Source organism: Macaca nemestrina, chromosome 10 (assembly GCF_043159975.1).
Source record: "Macaca nemestrina isolate mMacNem1 chromosome 10, mMacNem.hap1, whole genome shotgun sequence".
NCBI classification, from domain to species: Eukaryota; Metazoa; Chordata; class Mammalia; order Primates; family Cercopithecidae; genus Macaca; species Macaca nemestrina.
This window is the reverse complement of record NC_092134.1, coordinates 52,728,579-52,748,684: the sequence shown is the minus strand read 5'-3', so window position 1 is coordinate 52,748,684 and position 20,106 is coordinate 52,728,579. Positions and strand designations below refer to the sequence as shown.

Here is a 20,106-nt window from a genome sequence, read left to right as displayed (position 1 = left end):
GTCCACTGCTATGACCCAGGTGCCCAGAACAGTGTTTGACACTCAAAATATATTTGACAATTCAATTGCTGTGTGGCATGTATGTATACATGTTACTATAATCAGTTTTATGTTGTAGGCTCACAATTTCTTAGGTCAAATCATAGGAAATTGCCAATATTTGAATGTTTCTTACTACAGAACTACAAAAATGGCAGTTTCATGTGGTTCAAAGTAATATTTATAAGACTAGATGACCTTTCAAAAAAAGTTTTTAGATTAACTTCCTCTATTAACCATTTAATTTCCTAGGAATCTTGTCTTTCTGATAATAGGAATTTCTGAATTGATCTTGTGAGGTTTATCAGTTAACAGTTTCTGTGAAGCACGTGCCTGTCTTTGAGTATTAATATAAGTTTTTAAATAGAAATAGTTTTTCAATTTTATTATCTATAGGAGGCAAAATAAATTCTTGAGAAAGTGAAAAGGACAATTGCAAGACTATTTTTCAAAATGAAGCAAAGAAAATGCTATATGAGCTAAATATTTGACATTTGCAACGTTTAGCATTTCTGCTGGTAACTGAATATTCGGTCAATACAGAGTCTCTGGTATTAAGAATTTTCAGTGATTTTAAAAAATCTCTATACTTCAACAACACCCCCTAAAATATTAAGAAATAAGAGGTTAAGCTCCACTGATTAAAGAAAGAGAAACTCAAATATTTGATAGCATATTAATGATAATCATCTTGCCTTGTTTAAATAGTCTTGGTAACCATTAAAAATCCAAAGAAATTCCAAAGAAAACCTGCCTCCAAATAAGAGAAGAAACTGTTAGGATTTATTGCTATCATAGCTCATTATCTTTATCCCCATCAAAATGAACAACACTTTACTGAGTAATTTTCATGTAATTTACTCTTCCTGTAGTGCTGGAGTTGGAAGAACTGGAGTTTTTATTGCTCTGGACCATTTAACACAACATATAAATGACCATGATTTTGTGGATATATATGGACTAGTAGCTGAACTGAGAAGTGAAAGAATGTGCATGGTGCAGAATCTGGTAAGATCTCTAAACCTGCACTGCATTCTAAAGTTCTAGAATTTGTGGCAGCAATCTGTATGGACACGGGCTTGAAGCTGTATTTGCATGGTGGATGCAAACACCCTCTTTTCCCACATTATAAGCCTTTAGGAGAGGTCTTCGGGAGGGCAGCTGATGGAGTTTATAGGAGAACTAATGCCCACGTGCCATAGTCACCCTGCAACATTGTTACTGATGGCTCATCTTAACTTGTTATACTGATAGGCATGTAGGAAATAACCTATAAAATTGATTTATCTTTATCGTTTAGCAACTTTGGGATCTCTGGAAATGAACTCAAATCAATATCTTTTCAATATCATTATCTTTTGAAAAGTTATAACTGGGAAAACAGTTTAAAATATTGACTGTAATGAAGTTTTATAGATTTGACTTCTCCATATGTATCCCTCTTGCATACCAGTACTAATAATGATTATTGTAGCAGGCTATCAACTATTAACTGGGAGTTTTTTGTTTGTTGTTTTGGTTTGTAGGCAAAAAAATTTACAAAATATATCCAATTTTTATTTTAAAAAATCACACAGTACTATGGTAATGAAGCTAAAAAGCCTCTATTGAGTGTCTGCTGGGTTCCAGGTGCTATACTAGACCCTTCACATGTATTATCTTATTTAATCTTTATTAAATTGATTTCTTTATTTGTAAGGCAAGGCCAGTAAAACCAACCAACAAACTAAATATTACTGGCTCTGCTTCACAAACAGGGAAGCACATATTCCAAGAAGTTAAGTGATATTCCAAGATAATATTACCGAAAAGTGCCAGAGCCAAAATTCAAACCCTAGTCTGTATAACTACAATATACACAATATTCCTATCTATAGCTTTGGATTGGAATTTGTATGCTATACAAATAGAGATTTTCTTGCAGTAAATACACAGGCCTGCTGTAACAGTATTTTCCAGGTTACATTCTAGAAAACAGAAGTGGTATCAAAGTAGTTAAAGATTTCAGAAAAAGAGTTCTCTGTTAAAATAAGTATGAGAAAGTAATTAAACTGATTTTTAAACACCTAAATGTTTAGGGCCTTAATGCTAATTTCACTGACAATTACAAAGACGGAGCTGTATGGACAACTTTTCTTAAACTTTGATTGTAGAACTCTTCAACACTTTTTGATCCAAACCTGTAATACTATGTCATGGAACATTAATCCTCCTTGGAAGATGCTGTTCTAGACCAGAGATATCCAAACTTTTTGGACAAGTGTCCCTTTTAGGAAAGATGTTTGAGCTTCCACTCTAATGCAGATATATTTACCTTTAAATGTAGACTGTTTAATTATGTAAATTATAAACATAAATAAAATGAGAAATTGAAAAGCATGAGATAAATATTGAATAAGCAATATTTTCAAAACCTTGCTAATTGCTAAGGCTTCTTATTATCATTAGGTATTTTCAATAAATAAAATATACACTTAGGACAAAGCATTTCTCTTTTGATAGTTGTTTTAAGTATATATTTTAAGTTTTTATGCTTTTTAAAAAAGCTGGTCTAGCTTTTTGTCAGGTCTGATTACCTTGCTGTTATTTTTACCTCCTACTATGGCTACAGGAGTATTCCAGGAGTATGATGAATGTGTCAGCCTTGCCAATTTTTTGACATCCATTTGGGCTTGCATGATAAATATTATCTTTAATCCACAGTCTCTTTGTAGTAATCTTCCGTAGCTACTTCAATTCTGTGATAATTAGTTAGGTGAACTAGGTAATATAATGCATATACATTCCCTCATATATTGAGTTACCAAAAGAGTTAAATGTCACTCTTCCCGCAGGATACTTCAGAAATGGAATATTATACATGACCAGGGCCAGCTTCATGGGTATGCAACATGGGTAGTTTCACAGGTCCTCACACTCAAAAGGGCCCTGAAATTGGTTTAATGTTTGCTGTCACTATTTTGAAAATCTTAAAATTACATTTTGAGACAGGAACTTCATATTTTGTAATGGAACTTTACATTTTGCATTCTCTCTAATCCAAGTTGGGCTAACAAATTAGGTAGCTCATCTTAAGGGGTCTTATGAAGGCTCTAATATCAATCCAACTATTAATCGTTATTAAAATTCAATTTCCTTCTCTTTTTTAGTTAAAAATAAAGATAAATAGAAAGCTAACATTTTCCTCCCATGTCCCCAGGTGTACACATACACACTGGGATCAGTGCTCTCAATGAAATTAAGGGTTCGCTCTCTTGGGTAGGATAGAGGATGGAACTGATGGTTTCCTTCTAGTGTCTAGAGTCAATCTTCAAACAGTAAAAGTTGAAAAAACTTCTATGCTCTACAACTTTGTAGAATTGAATTCTGTAAAGAGTGTCTTCAAGAATGTCTATTAATAATTTTACCCAAGTTAGTACTCAAAATGTTATAAACTTCATACATTATTCTGTTTAACCAGCCATAACAAATTGTCACAGCTTGGGATGGGGATTTGAGAGTGGGGCAGGGATTTGAAAGGGAAGGTTTTTGAAGTCAGAGAATTAAATTCATAATACAGCTCTACTAATTGTTGGCTCTGTGACTTTGTTTAATTAGCCTCTCTGAACTATTTCTCTTTTGTAAAATAGCCCTGTTACACTTTTCACAAACTTATTAGCAGTATTAAATAAGAGAAAGTTTGTAAATCACCAACATGGTGCCCAGCAGGCAGTAAATGTCCAGTAAGATTCTCTCCTCGCTGAAAATCAGGTACCCGGAAGCCCTCTTTGATCTGTCTTAGTTCCCAGAAGTTAGACTCTTCACTGTTTTTTCCCTGTGGTGACAAACAGAAAAATGACCACACTTCACCTCCAGTGCTTACAAACCAGCATTGCCTTGCACAAGAGCAGTTTATTTTCTTCTGCACTCCAGAGTGATTGCAGTTTCTATGAGGAATGTTCCTGTCTTAGCACATACTACAGCAGCAACTTCAGCAATATACTGCCACTAAAAGGCACTGAGGGGCATGGCCCTTACCCAGGAGAAAGCTTTGATTTCTTTCCCTCAAAAAACAATGCACTGGGCACTGGGCGCAGTAGCTTATGCCTGTAATCCCAGCACTTTGGGAGGCCGAGGTGGGTGGATCACCAGAGGTCAGGAGTTGGAGACCAGCCTGACCAACATGGCAAAACCCTGTCTCTACTAAAAATACAAAATCAGCTGGGCGTGGTGGTGCATGCCTATAATCCCAGCTACTCCGGAGGCTGAGACAGGAGAACAGGAGAATCGCTTGAAACCGGGAGGCAGAGGTTGCAGTGAGCCAAGATTGTGCCATTGCACTCCAACCTGGGCAACAGAGCGAGACTCTGTTGCAAACAACAACAACAAAACCAACAACAATACATTGTGGCCCCAGGAAATTTGAAAAGCCTTTCTGAGAGAACTCTCTGTAGCGAGCTAATATCCTAAGATACTTTTAGTGCCTCAAGTAAATGGAAATTTACTGGTGTAAACTCATAGAGGGGAAGAAAAAAAAGTTAACATTTTGGGTGTCCAGTTTTTTGTGGGGCATTTTACATATGTTAAATTCTTTAAGTCTTACAATACAGGATTTATGACACACACTCCCACCCCCAGGTGAGGAAATTGTGCATCAGAAGAGTTTAATTCTTAAGGTAATATGGCTCTCTAGGGCAGAAACTGGGATTAAACATTTTTCGTAACAGTATGCTGCTTTCTTGGCAGTAACACATAATGGCAGAGGGACCTTGGAACCTGTAGGACTGTCTCACAGAGCTCAGCCTCCTCTGCTGGCAAAGTTTACACCTATCATTCTTTCCAGTGGAGAAGATGAAATCAGGACAGTCAGAAGTTTCACATATCAAATGTGACTTCAAATTCAAAAGTGTTTTTTAATGCTAGAACTCAAAAATTTAAATGATTTCCAGAAAGATTATACTGTGTCAACATATTTCTGCCAATAATGTAATTCATTGTTTCGTGTATGTTTGAAAACACACTCTTGGAATTACCTTGAGAAGTAACTTACTAGCAATTTCAACAGAAATTTTATTGCTTTATAACAACACTTCATTTCTTACCAAATTGAATTCTATAAACTTGATCATCCACCTCATTTACAAAGCTTGACACCTAAAGACATTTGAATTTTCTTTAAATTACATCTGTCCTTAAATGGTAAAGATTGCCTAGCTGTGAAAATTAAATGAGACTAAGTGAACAAACACTTATTATGCAACTACTATGTGCCAGACACTATTATAGGTAATCAGAATATAGTGGTGAATATGACAGAGTTCTGCTCCCATAAAACTGACGCTCCAGTAATGAGATGTTCACGGAAACATTTTGTAATCCACAAAGAAATAGATATTCCTAATAACGATTAGCAATTTCTGAAGACAATTTCAATAGAGGAGTTCCAAAAGGGTTTGAAGTATAGTAGCAATAGATATTAATATAACCTATGAGGCCGATCACTTTTGAGAATGTTCTATTTAAATCATTGTCAATTTGATTATATGTCTTAAACATTTGATTATACTCCTTTAAAGTCAGATATGTTAGGTACGAATGAGGGTGATTTGAAATATACATTTTTTTTTTTTTTAGCTTTAACTACTTTTGGTAAGGTCTAAGCTCAGAGATGCTAGTAGGTTATTGAATTATATTGAAAACATTTAAAGGATCCAAATGGTACTGAATTTAGCCCAAACATTCCAATGCAATGTTAGAAGTCCTTGTCCACTACCTGGATGTTTGGGTATTTCAATGATCCATTGCCTTGTATTTACAAAGCAGGACCAAATACTTGACCTTAAGTAGGCCACATATCCAGGTGACTAACAGATTTGTTAAACATATTTTAAATGCACTGATGGCATATAGATATACTCACTCACAGATTTCGAAAGTAAATTTAGCATTTATATTCCAAAAGTCATTCTAACAAGAAAACTGTAAGATAATTTACTCAATTAGATCTAATAGAAAGAAGGAAACTCATAAACAAATTTAAGTAATACAATTTTCTACTTCTTATAATCACAGTAACAAAGAATATATTAACACTTGGTGTTTAGTGACAAGTGTTAGAAAAAAACATGAAGCTTCAAGAGACCACAGGAATTTAGAAAGTCTCATATTTGAAATGGTAGAAAATCATATATATACCATGATAAGTTCTGTGTCTATAACTTAGCTATTTATTTGATGAATTCAGTACTGCTTTTAGCTTTAACAATATAACTCTCTGTATAAAACTCTTCATCAATCTATTTGTTTAACCACTCTGTCTTTGGTGTCTAGGCACAGTATATCTTTTTACACCAGTGCATTCTGGATCTCTTATCGAATAAGGGAAGTAATCAGCCCATCTGTTTTGTTAACTATTCAGCACTTCAGAAGATGGACTCTTTGGACGCTATGGAAGGTAAACAGAAACAACAATATGTACCCAACTTACTAGTTTACCACCTACAGTAGGAACATAAATTTCAGAATAACCGTATGTTAAAAATGTTTAAGAAGCTAGATTAGGGCACAGATCAGTTTTTTTTTTTTCTTTAACTTCTCTCTAATGCAAATTGGGCTAATAATACCTTTTCCATCTACATTATATTTTTATCATGAAACATTTAAATTTTGAACTGTTAACTTCAATACTCTCTTGTAACATGTTACTTTCTGTTATAGGTGATGTTGAGCTTGAATGGGAAGAAACCACTATGTAAATATTCAGACCAAAGGATACAATTGGAAGAGATTTTTAAATCACAGGGGCCAAAGTTACCCCCTTATTCTTCTGAATTGAAATGTGCAAACTTAAAGAAATATCTATGCTTCCCTCACTGTGCCTTTCTAAATGGACTGAACATTTTAAGACTAGTTCTAGAAAATAGCTAATACAGAATAATTATTTGTTTTGTACAGAATAAATATTATGTATTTTAAATGCTTAAGGAAAGACATCCCATATGTTTTTGAAGTCCTGCATATTTTGGAATAAGCCAAATAGAAAATTATTATTATATTAGCATTAATGTTTCATTGTGAAATTTCCCTATGTATTGGATTTAATTTTGAACAAAAGTTGTAAATGTTGATTCAGTAGTGTTGTTTTGGCTTACATGGTGTTGACGTTTCTTGTGGATAATTTCCAGGACTGTCATAATGATCTGTACTTCCATGTACGCCCCTGTTTTGAGTCCTCTGTTTTATGAGTGCTGAGATACCATCTCATGATCCCGAACAGCTGAACAGTAACCCCCTGACACGGCAGGGATTACTTAGCCTTTATACAACACACAGTAGCTCTTCAGGGACACTTAGGGCTATTTAATTTGCATTGTGATCTTCAGTTTGAGAACCTAAAAAGAAAAATTAAAAGTGCAACACATGAAGTTACCGAGTACTATTCTAGCCAACACACATTTGTAAACTTTCAGACACAAGTTTTACCCCTGTATTGTATATTCAAATATATAGTTAAATGTATCAGTGTATTTGCCCATTAGATATAGTCAACCTAATATTAACAATTCTGAAGTGTTTCTTCAGCAAAAATGTATCAAAAGAGTAATAAAAACACTACGTGTGCTTCAAGCTTGTAAACCAATGATGTGCTGCTGTGGTGCCAACAGAGACTTCCAAATGGATTATGTTAAATGGCTGTCATTTCATTTCCCAAGGTTGATTTTGAGCGGTATACTTGGTGGAACTGAAAACAAAGAAATTAACCATGTGTAGCAAATTCGAGGTTTCTTTAAAGAAAATATTTCAGCCTCCATCTTATTAAATAGTGACAATGTGGTAAGTTTTGAATTATATGAAATTATTTTGTAATAGATTTCAATTAAGAGTAATAAAAATAAATAGTATTAATTATTCTCTTCTATGATAAGAATTATATCTTATGCTTATTTCCACTGGAATATACATATAAGAAATGTTATGGCCAATAAAATTGAATTTTGATGAATTATCTTGCAGCATGATTTCAGAAGTTCCTATGTAAATAAAAGTTTGATTTTGCATATCCTATTAAGACATAATAATTATACTAATTCTCATATATAATATCTAAAATAAAGATATACATACAAGTATGATATGACAATTTATGTAATATAATATAAATAATTAAGATAAAATTATTTCTTAAGACATCCATAAGTAATTTTAATGTGGGATTTACTATTCAAGAAATTAAAGCCCTTAGTCTCACAGTCTCTAGAAAAATGTAAAATTTACTTCCTTTTTTTTTTCAGGACAAGGAAGTACAAATAAATACAATCCACTACTGTTCCAGCCAATAAGTTTATAGAAAGTTAGCAAAAACAATAAAAAATGATGAGAACTCTCAAAGATTCAAGTTGAGATTATACATGCTTTAGTTTCCTTTATGTCAATTATTGAAAATATACGGCAAGCCAGTATGGGGTTTGTATTCATTAAAGACAGATAACATAGCCTGTGTTTGATACACTAAAAAGTAACCTTTTTAGTGTATCAAATGATTTTAAAACATAGTTCAATCTACAGGCCAATCCACTTTCTATTATATCTGCATAAATCAGATGTGTAGAAGATAGAGTTTGGCCCGTGTATATATGCATATGTATATGCATAAAACATAATTTGAATATTAAGTCTCCTCTAACCATGCTTATCAAACTTTAATGTTTATATGAAGTACCTGGTGATTATGTTAAAACGCAGATTCTGCTTCAGTAAAAATAGAATAGTCCTGAGAGTCATTTCTAGCAAGTACTTGAGTTATAATATTGCTGCCTAATTTCAGGATATATGTTGAATAATGTATGTATCTCTAAAAAACATTAGTCAGGATCAGAACAATTTTAGATCTACCTAAAATTACTTAAAACATGTTTTTAAAAGATTTGGCTTCATTATAAAAAAAATTGTAACAAAGCATTTATAAAATATGCATAGCTAGCTATATCAAGACACTAAAATTAAGTTGAAATCCAGACATTAATGATACCTAAATTTTCTTTAAATGATATTGTGAAAGGGCCAATTTACACCCAGGTTCTATAGGTGGGTACTAAGTGCTAATTAATATAATGAAGAACATCTGTAACATTTTTAGATCCGATTTGTCAAAATACATTGAAGCACATGTACAATAAATGAGCAACATGTGTTTCATATGAACCAAATGAAACTGGAGCCTCTCAGAATGGTTTGCCAGAGACAAGAGCAGCTGTGGGTATCACCTCTACTTTCATTCTGCTTTAAAATGCGTCGTTTTCTTCTTTCAGTTTATAGGTGAAATGTATAATAAGTCTTTTGCAGAAAAACGAATTAAACCTTGACCTCTTCGTAAAGGAGATGGTGATTCATTCCACATATTGTAGCAAACACTAGATTTTAAAATGAAATTTAAGTTCAGCAAAGTCTTCTATAAATCAAGCAGCTATTCTGATAATCATGTCCATTTTCATTAGCCAACTTTTAGAAAACTCAGTCAAAAATTGTAAGAAACTTGGGGCACAATGATTTGAAATTCTCAACTGAATTATATTTAAAAGTAAAAATATGAAAAAAGTTTATAAAGCATAATCTTGGCGAAAACAGCTTGTCTTCTTAGGACACGTAATATTTCATGGTAAATGACTCTATAAATATGGATAGAGTTTCCACGTAGAATCAGGACAGTACACCCACTAGCTCATGGAGATGTTCTGAGGAACAGATTAGATTACATATAGGAAAATGTTTTGAAAATTACAGTGAACTTTACAAACTTAGAATAATCTTTTACTAAGACTGGTCAATGTGTAATGTTTATCAAAAAGATAATGCATCCCATTGTAAGATTATATTTTACTTTGTGGGTATTAGTGTCATATTTGTACGTCCGTTTCACATGCACAGACTGAAGAAAAAATTATGGCAGATATATTGACTTCTGGTAAGTAAGACTATTGATACTTTACTAAACAAAATATTTAGTGCTTGTTCAATGAATTTTTGATTATATGGACAGGTACACAAATAATATAAAATATAATTTGGAAAACAAGTAAAGAAAATTTTCATTTCAGAAGATTTAACTGGACATTCTAAATCAGTATCTGTGATATTGTCCTCTGAAAATAAAACTCATTTAATAGGTTAAAAAAAAAGCATTATTTTCTGTTAACAAGATGACGTTTCTAAAGTCACAACCTTAAATTATTTTAATTTCACTAACAGTATTATTGGATTGAGAAGTCATTTTAGTAAATTATAAACTTTTTAGAGTACTTTTAAATCCATCATCCCTATTAATCCTTACAAAATCCTTTAAGATCGGCAGGGTCCTGTATTACAGGAAAGATAACAAAAGCTTAATTGCTGTGCCTGAAACCACAGTTATTAGTAAAAGTTGAAGCTGAAGTTAAAACTGAGTTTCTGTGGCTCCCAAAAACTACTCTTCCCATAACGTTATGCCAGTCTCTCCGTAAGTCAAATGACATGCTTAGAATAGTATAAAATGCTCGTGATGAAGAAAGGTCCTAATCATCATATGTCCCAATTCCCTATTAGCCAGTTAGAGATTTTCTGCTAATCATATGAAAATAAGTAACAGAAACCAGACAATTTTAGAGGTAAATAAGCTCTTAGAACAAATTTAAGTGAGTAAAAATAATTATTGATGAATACAGTAATATTAAAGAAGTTTAAAAAGTAAAAAAATTAAAATATTAAAAATGAAAGAAAAAAGAACATTGGAATTTATAGAATTATGAAAATAAAGCTAAAAAAAGAGAAGAGGTTGTTAAAGTCAAAACAGCTCCATAGCATTTCTATATATATTTATATATATATGTAATATGTGTGTATGTATATACAATCAAATACTATCAAGTCCTTTACCCTACTAATAATCAAAAGAAGAGGGAAGAGTAAGAAAAGGAGAGAAGGAAGAGGACAAAAAGGAGAACTAGAATATATAAAAGAAAGATTCTGTAATTGAATATTTGCATCTTTAAGGCATACCTGGCACTGTGCTGGAATCGTAACCTGAGTTGGCATGTTATCTAATTCAAACTTCACCTATGAGATCAACTCCATTAAAAGGGTAGGCAATGGAAGCATGGAGGGATGATGAAGATTGCCCAAATTCTCTCAGAGAGTAATTGGTAGTCTGGAATTCAAATCCAGGTCTATCTGGCTAGAGTTCAAGTTCCTTTCACAGGTATGACCATCCTTATTTTATGTTCAAAAGAAGCACGCAGAAGCCTGGGAATAAACAGGCCTCAAGAAGACAGTTTTTTTAATCCTATTTTGCGCTCACCTCCATTTCAAAACTTTTTAACATGTACATGGACTATAGGGAATTTGGACATGTGAAAACAGCCTACTTGGGTGAACTTTCAGATTAATTAGTCTTTCTATTGTTCATTCTTTTTCGTTCTTTCCCTTATTAATTCATCCGCTATAATTAAATTTGTATAAGCAAGTATTTTTAAAATCTGTGGCCAGATTGGATGGGTATCCATCTGTATTTACTAATTTTGTGATTTTCGGCAAAAAGCAATAACCAGTTTGTACCTCAATTTCCTCATTCCTAATATGGAGATAATTATAAAAGCTACCTCACATGTTTGTAGAGCAGTCTTAGTTCAGAGTAAACACTCAATGAGGTTTAGATTGTAATACACATAATGATAATGAAGCGGCATCATTTGTCTGAGGTAATAGCCAAGGTCCGTTGTCTCACACCAAGGAAATAAGGAAGCTGACACACCAGAGTGAGGTTAAGAGCGGAAGTTTAATAAGCAAAAGAAAGAGAAAAGCTCTGTTGCTACAGAGAGGGCCCCAGAGAAAACAGGTTGCCACTTCTGCGGTGAAGTGCAGGTTTTATAGATGAGCTTGAGGAGGCGGTGTTTGATTTACATAGGGCACAAAAGATTGGTCGGACCAGGTGTGCTGTTTGCATAGAACGTGAAAATCTGGCCATTCATACTCTAATCTTTTATTATGCAGATGAGTTCTCTACCTGGCTGACGCCAGGTTGCCTGCTTCTTTTACTGTACATGTGGTGACAAAGAAAAGGGAAAATGGACCCTCCATGTTGAACATACCTGGCCCCCAGGTAGCCTTAATCTATTGGAACAAATACTGACATTCACCCGTGCAAGCTTCCAGCTTGCTTATCTATGTCTGCAGCTCGAGTTTTCAGGCTGCTCCTCGTTAGAAAAGAAATAATTTGGGGGCTGCTTTTTATTAAAAGGGAAACCTTGCCAAGGACTCTTTTACCCTCCCTATCAGCCTAAATAATTTCTTTCTAGCTCTTGTATCAATAATGATAACAGTTATGATGCTTTTTCTGTAAGAATTCAAATATGCCAAAAATGTGACATATTGATTCACATAGCCACTTGAAAAATATATAGAATACAGAATTATAATCATAATGATTAGCTTCGAATTAGCCTAATGGGAATAGAGGGAATTATTCCTTAGTTTTTAGCGGAATTTCACATTCAACATTTTTCTTTTAACTTTAAAAAAGGAAAAGAAAGTAAATATGATTATTGACTTTGAGGCATTTCCAACCTGATTCCTTATTATATAAACTGAATTTTTCTAAAATTTCATCTTTATAATATTCAAGTAAAGTTTTTCCAGGCAAACATAATATTTTTAAAGAAGTACAGCACTTTGAAATTTAAATGAAATAAAATTTCATTTATTTTTCTATATATTAATTTCAAACCCATATAGCTCTTGGCTAAAAAAAAAGATAATTACAGTTTTAAGTAAAAATAAACGATTGAATAAATGATAAATATAACCTCAAAATACTGAAATATACCAAAGAAATTTAATGTATTTATTACAAATTAGACATACCTGTAAAATAATAGAAGTTTTAGATCAAGAAGACAAATTAATGATATAAAAATAAAGTAAATGAATTAGAAAATCTACACATATGAATTAATATTTCTCTAGGGAGAGAAATTCTTATACCCTAAAAAAAGAACACATATTCTTTTGACGTTCTCATGGATCAGTCGCAAAGAATGACTCCTTCCTGTATCACAAAGAAAGTTGAAAATAATTTCAGACTCAGTATCATACATAGTCATTTATCTGACTATAAGACAAGTAAAACATTTACAAAAAAAAATTTTAAGCTATATTTGAAACTAAATTAATACATATCTAAATATCACACAGATTAATATGAAGGATCTCAATGAAAATTATATAACAGAACTGAATGACATCAAAGCACCTTTTATAAAATTTTGATAAAGTTACATAAAGATAAGCTTAGAGGCCTAAAATATATATCCTCAAATATAAACATAGTAAACATTTACTTGAGAAGCTGGAAAAAGTACAACAGAGAAAATCTAATGAAATAATGAGATCTCATTTGTGACCACATTATGTGTGAGTTATCCACTGACAGACAGACAGGATACTTATGTGCATGAAACATTTTTGGAGAAAATTTGGACCTGAAGGACAGAACAAAACACCCTTTTAAGTGGAGAAATAGACCACATTAGTAGGGTTCAAGACTATGTTATAAAACTATCAATTCAATCAACTTCTAAATTGATTGAATCAATTTCTAAATTCAAAACTTCAGAAAATTCTTAAATGAAATGTGAGTGGAGAACAACACCTGGGCTTTCAACAGAAACCCTACAGAAGCTTCAGTAAACTAGACTTTCCCAACAAAACTTTTTTTAAAAAGTTTTGAAACATCAAATTAAACTACATTACAGAAAAAAAAAAAAAAATCCCAGCCCTTCTAAAATTAAACCAAGTAAATACATTCAACAATGTAATATTCACAATATGCAATATTCAGTTAAAAATTACTAGGCAGGAAAAAGCAACCCCTAACCAGGAGAAGGATCCATTATTAGAAACACACATATAAATAAAAATGGATATAATTAGCAGACAAGAACTTTTAATATAGCTATTAAAATATGTTAACGGGGAAAGAAATATAAATATTACTGGAAACTACAAACAATTAAAATAAACTTCTAAAGCTAAAACCCATAATAGCTGATGTCAGAACGCTACTGGATGCAATTAAAAGCAAATTAGACACAGGAGAAGAAAAAAATCAGCACTCAAAGAATGGGCAATAGAAATGATCTAAACTGAAGCATAGAGACAAAACAGGCTGAAAAAAAAAATATTCTCAGTGACCTGTGAGATTAATTCACATAGTATATCATAAGTGTATCATATCATAGCATAGCATATCATAAATTACAGAACTGGGGCCGAGGAGGGCAGAAAAAATATTTGAAGAAATAATGTCCAAATATTTCTATTTTAAAAATATAAATCTATAGATTCAAGAATCTCAAAGAAATCTAAGCAGATAAGTGCACATGCATGCATACACACTATTATTCTCACTTCTGTACCCACAATAATTTCTGCATAACACACACACACACACAACTATACCAAGGCATATAATAATCAATTACTTGCATAATCAAGGCAAGTCATTGACAAAGATAAAAATTTTAAAGGCAACCAAGAAAAGAGATACCTGTTCTGGGGATGACAAAAGAAAATATTCTGGCTACTATTCAGAAACAGTGCAAACCAACTGAAAATAGAATGACACATTCAAAGTGCTGAAAGCACTTCCTCAAACTGACCAAAAGCAATTATGAAAAAAGCTGGAGTTAATATTATGCTCAATGGTGAAACACTGAAGGTTTTCACCCTAACATCAAGAAAAAGGCAAGGATGCGTGCTCTCACAACTTGTATTCAACATTCTACTGGTGTTTCTAGCCATTACGATAAAGCAAGAAAAAGAATTTAATGGAATATATCGTGTAGAGGAAGAAATAAAACTGTTTATGTGAGTAAAGAAAAATATATCACGTATGAGAAAAATCTTAAGAAGTCTACAAAAAAAGCTACTAGATATAACAAGTAGCTTTAAAAAAAAGAGTCACCGGATATAAGGTCAAAATACAAAAATCTATTTCTACTCGCTAGTAAGGAGCAACTGGAATGTTGCTGTCAAAAATACCATTAACAATAACATCCGGGGGAAGGGAGAGCATCAAGATAAATAACTAATGCATGAGGGACTTAATACCTGGGTAATGGGTTGCTTGGTGCAGCAAACCACCATGGCACACACGTATGTATGTAACAAACCTGCATGTCCTCAGGGTATCCCAGAACTTAAAATTAAATTAAATTAAATTAAATTTTAAAAATAGCATCCACTAACATGAAAAGCTTCAGATACATTTAACAAAATATGTGCAAGATCAATATACTTAAAAGACACTAAACATTAATGACGGGAATTAAGATTAAAATAAATTTCTCTAAAATTCATTTTCATAAACTCAAAACTCAATATTGTTAAGATGTTAATTCTCTTCATATTGATTTATACATTTGGTGAAATCTCAATAAAAATTCCATAGGGCTTTTTAAAAGAAATTGATGAACTAGTTTTATAGTTTATATGGTGCAAAAGACCTATAATGACTAAACAATTTAAAATAGAACAAAGTTGAAAGATTTACACTATAGCTCTGTAGATTCATTTAGAGAAAAAAATGTCCAAAAATAAACTTGCACACAGATGGTAAAGTGGTTTTCAACGAAGATGATAAGATAATTCAGCAGGGAATATATAGTCTTTCCAAAAATAGTATTGGAACAACTAGATGTCTATATGAAAAATCATGAATCTTCACCTTTACACCAATACACACAAAGATTAAACTGAAATGGATCTCAGACCTAAATGTAAAGGCTAAAACTATAAAGCTTATGTGGGGATAAAAGTAAGAAAAATTCTTCATGAACTTTCAATAAGCGAAGATTTCTTAGAATATAAACAAAAATAAAACATCAAGGAAAAACTTGATAAATTGTCCTTTATCAAAGTATAACTTCTTGCTCTTCAAAGGACACTGTTAAGAAAATAAGGCCAGGTATGGTGTCTCATGCCTATAATCCCAGCACTTTGGGAGGCCAAGGTGAGAGGGTCAGTTGAGCCCAGGAATTCGAGACCAGCATGGGCAACACAGGGAAACCCCATCTCAAAAAAAATTTGAAAATCAAGAAGGTATGATGGCACATGCCTGTGGTCCCAGCTACTGGGGAGGCTGAGGTGGGAGGATTGCTTCTTGAGCCCAGGAGGTCAAGGCTACAGTGAACTGTGATCATGCCATTGCACTCCAGCCTGAACAACTGAGACTCTGTCTCTAAATAAATAAATAAATAAATAAATAAAATGAAAAGTCAAGCCACAGACTGGAAGAATAGGAGGAAATATTCACAATACATGTAATAGGATACAAGTCCTGGTACTTATATCCAGGATATATGTATATTTACAAAGTATAACACACACACACACACACACACACACACACTCACCCACCCCGATAGGCAATATGTCAAATGATATTTAGCACGAATACAAAAGATGTTCAATACCATTAGTTATCAAGGAAATGCAAATTAAAATCATGAGATACCATTACACACCCAATGGGATGATTAAAATTAAAATTACCAAAATATCAGGTCATCTTGGTAAGGATTTGGAGCTGGAACTGGAAGTATAAAATGGTACAATCCATTTGGAAAACAGTTTGGCACTTCCTCATAAAGTTAAACATACTACCATTATTACCATACTACCCAACATTACCACTCCTAGTCATGTATCTAAGAGAAATTAAAATGTACTTTCAGAAAAGAAGTTGTATTAATGTTCTTAACAGCTTTATTCACAACGGACAAAAATAGAGGGTCCAAATGGCAATCAACAGGAGTGGATATACAAGTTGTGGTCTATTTGAGCAATGCAATACAAATTGGCAATAAAATAGGAATAAACTGCTAATACACACAAGAGCAGGGAGAATTCTGTAAAACAAACGCTGAGTGAAAGAAGACAGACACAAAAGAGTACCTACTCTACGAATCCATTCTACGAAGTTCTGGAATAGTTCAAACTGACCCATAGTGATAGAAACTGAATAAATGATGACTGCTTGGGGTATGGTATAAGTGGGGAATTGACTTTAATTCCCAAAGGGAACATTTTGGGAATGATGAAAGTGTTCTCTATCTTGAATGGAGTGCTGTTTACACAGGCATATTCATGTGTAAAATGCCTTAACTTGTATACATACAATGACTGCATTTTATTTTATATATACTATAAACCAATACAATTTACTAAACAGAAAGATAATGAAAAATAGTTTTGAGATATTTATATGCCATTTATATAATGTTTTAAAAATACAACAGGTAGTACATTTTTTTGTGGATGCATCCATGTTAGTACAGACATAAAATCATGGGAATGAATGGGAATGTAAAAATTCACATCAGAATCCTGGTTTCCCCTGGCAAGGGAGGGATGCAGGTATGGAGACAGATTGTGATGGAATCAGATTGGTATACACGAGGGCTTCCAATGCATTTGTAAATTTTTGTTTTAAAATTTGAAGCCTATCTGTCAACATTGTCAGATTGGCTAAAATTAAGTAATGAGTAAAATATTTATTATCTTATGCTTTATAGTTTTTTGTTTGATGAATTTTATAATTAAAAACACAGGTAATTTTAAACTTTAATAATTTATTAAAATAAATGACATAAAGTGTTTATGGATGATTTTCACAATAATAATAATTCAAGCTCTCCTGCTTGAATGAGTACAACACTGAGAAAAATATTTACTTACTTTTGTTGTATGCTTTCTCCATTCCCAAAGCACTAACAATCAGTCTTTTAAACATTAAAAATAAAACTTGATATGCTCCAAGTTCTTCCCAAAGAATTCATTATGCTCCTATTCACTTAGTATTTATAACCCAGTGAACTGCCATGAAAAATATGATGAATTCACTTGCTGGACTCTGCCACTGGAACAGAGTTAGTTTCATCAATCTGAGTGTACTACATTCAGAAATTTGGTAAATAGTAATAGGATGAGCACTGACTCCTGGGCTATTAAATCAGAAGTTTTACCTACTTATGTGTTAAAGATTATACTTAAAATTGTGATATGAATAACTGTGATACTCATAAAATTGTTATAATTTTATTTACTGTAATTAATAATAACCTTATTTATTGAATCATTACCACTTGCCAGGCACTCTTCTAAGGACTTTACAAATATTAATTCATTAACCTCATGACAATTCTTGGATAATAGTACTAGGTGCTATTATCTGCCTTTTACAGATAGGGAAACCAAAGGAAAAAGAGGTTAAATAAACTGCCCTAGATTATACATTAAGTAAATAAAAGAGCCTAGACTTGAACACAGGAAGTCTGGCTTCAGAGCCTGTAGTGTTTGCCACCATATCCTGCTATGTTACATGGAGACCACTAGATATATGATAATATCTCTAATCTTATTTATGTGGCCATAGAAATACACATTAATTCTATGCCCTTTCTCAAGAAGAGAAGCTTCTGGATAGTATCTATAATAGCTATTTTATGCAAATTAAGTTATTCATGTCACATAGTCAGTGATAGTGCCAGCCTTTTTATTTGGGTATCTAGTACTATATTCTTTCTCTTATTCACTACCTCATCCAATATACATTTGGTCCAAACCAAATTGTATGGCTTGTTTTCTCCAACTCTACACTTCGTTGCCAGATTTAAATCTAAAGCTCTGAAACTCTGAGATTTAAATCTAAATCTCAGCTCTGATCATTTCACTGATCTGTTCAGTAGCCCTTCATTGACTATTGAATTAAACTCACGTTTTAAAAATACCTTTCCACAGTATTCCTTTTTTTTTTCTAGAACTAAACCAAATTAGAATATTTGCTGCTTACTAAAACACATCCTACATGTTCCCAAATACCATGCTTTGGCTCCTACATTTCCCTAAATAACTAATACCTTTCTTAGAACTGAATTCTGAAGACATTTTTGCAGGTTCTTATCCACTGGCATTCTCCATTTACTAGATTGTCAACTACTTGTGAACAAGGACTAAGTTATTCTCATAATTTTATCCATGTAACACTTAGATAACATATTACTCATGACAGAAACTCAAACAAATATGTTCAATTGACAATTTGCCTTAGTAGAAGTAAAATAATGTCCATGTGACAGTGTATTTTCTTACCGATTTACGCATGCTAAAATATCTTTGCAGTCAGGGAACAAACACACACTTCTAGATCAAAGACAAATGAAGGTGAAAGAGCAGGGAAAACTGGCATACAGTGATTAATGTATCATTTGCTCAGGATTATCAGTTATCCGGAATGTAACTGGGAACTTGATAGTGTGTAAAGAGCCTTTAAACAACTGAAGCCAACAAAAAAGAATTCTGTATAATTGGGCAACTTATTAAAAAGTAGTTCATCAACAGTCTTTTTTTCTTACATTATAAATACTTCAACAAACTTGGTTTTCCAGATCACGGCAATCCAGAAACAGCAAAATTGATGGCTTATATCCTTACTTTGTGTGTGTGCGCGCGCACACACACACACACACCTACTTATTAATAACACATATACCTTCAAAAACTAAAAATTTGGAACCGTTTATTGAAATCCAACATATATTAATAGCCACTGGATATAATAAAAATAAATAGTACAACACCAGCCTCTGCATCTTTAAGAAAACTTTTTTTTCTCTTTCAATTACATTATGTTTATTGTTTAAGGAGACAGAAATGGGTTTGACATATTCTTTAAAAGATCCCATCAAAACTTATTAGACTGAAAAGGTAGGGTAAGACAGTTTCAGAAGCAGCTGGAACAAGATATCCCACAGGGCTGAAGCAGGTGGTAGAGATGCAGAGGCAGATCTGGATTCAGTTGCCAACGTGCACATGCATGGAGGCAGACACCAGGTCCAGAGAGTACAGTAATGAGCAACAGGTGGTGAACCCAGCTAGGACACATGAGAGTAGACTAGCAAGAGGTAGCATATCATAACAGGCAGGTGAAGCAAGGCTAAAGAGAATCCAGGAACTGGCACTATGCAGGTCCAAGTGGCAGGGAAGCAGGCCAGCAGGGAG

General features: G+C 33.0%; 1 protein-coding gene and 1 long non-coding RNA gene across 5 annotated transcripts in view; one reads left to right on the top strand and one right to left on the bottom strand.

Moving 5' to 3' along the window:
* Nucleotides 1-7,177, top strand: part of LOC105473300 (protein tyrosine phosphatase receptor type Q) — a 222,050-nt gene extending 214,873 nt beyond the window's left edge. For both annotated transcript variants that reach the window (XM_071071389.1, XM_071071390.1), the window contains 3 exons: nt 912-1,047; nt 6,349-6,472; nt 6,736-7,177. In XM_071071389.1, the coding sequence (XP_070927490.1) occupies nt 912-1,047; nt 6,349-6,472; nt 6,736-6,773 (298 nt within the window). In that variant the 3' untranslated portion in view covers nt 6,774-7,177. The remainder of the gene's footprint in view (nt 1-911; nt 1,048-6,348; nt 6,473-6,735) is intronic.
* LOC139356694 (uncharacterized) overlaps nt 1-20,106 on the bottom strand; it is an 83,144-nt gene that overhangs the window by 47,799 nt on the left and 15,239 nt on the right. For 2 of the 3 annotated variants that reach the window (XR_011609019.1, XR_011609021.1), the window contains exons 2-3: nt 7,170-7,409; nt 3,734-3,853 (exon numbers count right to left, since the gene is read on the bottom strand). This is a non-coding gene — a long non-coding RNA (uncharacterized lncRNA). Of the gene's footprint in view, nt 1-1,574; nt 3,854-7,169; nt 7,410-20,106 lie in introns of those variants that run through there. The other variant, XR_011609020.1, reaches the window with a different exon arrangement.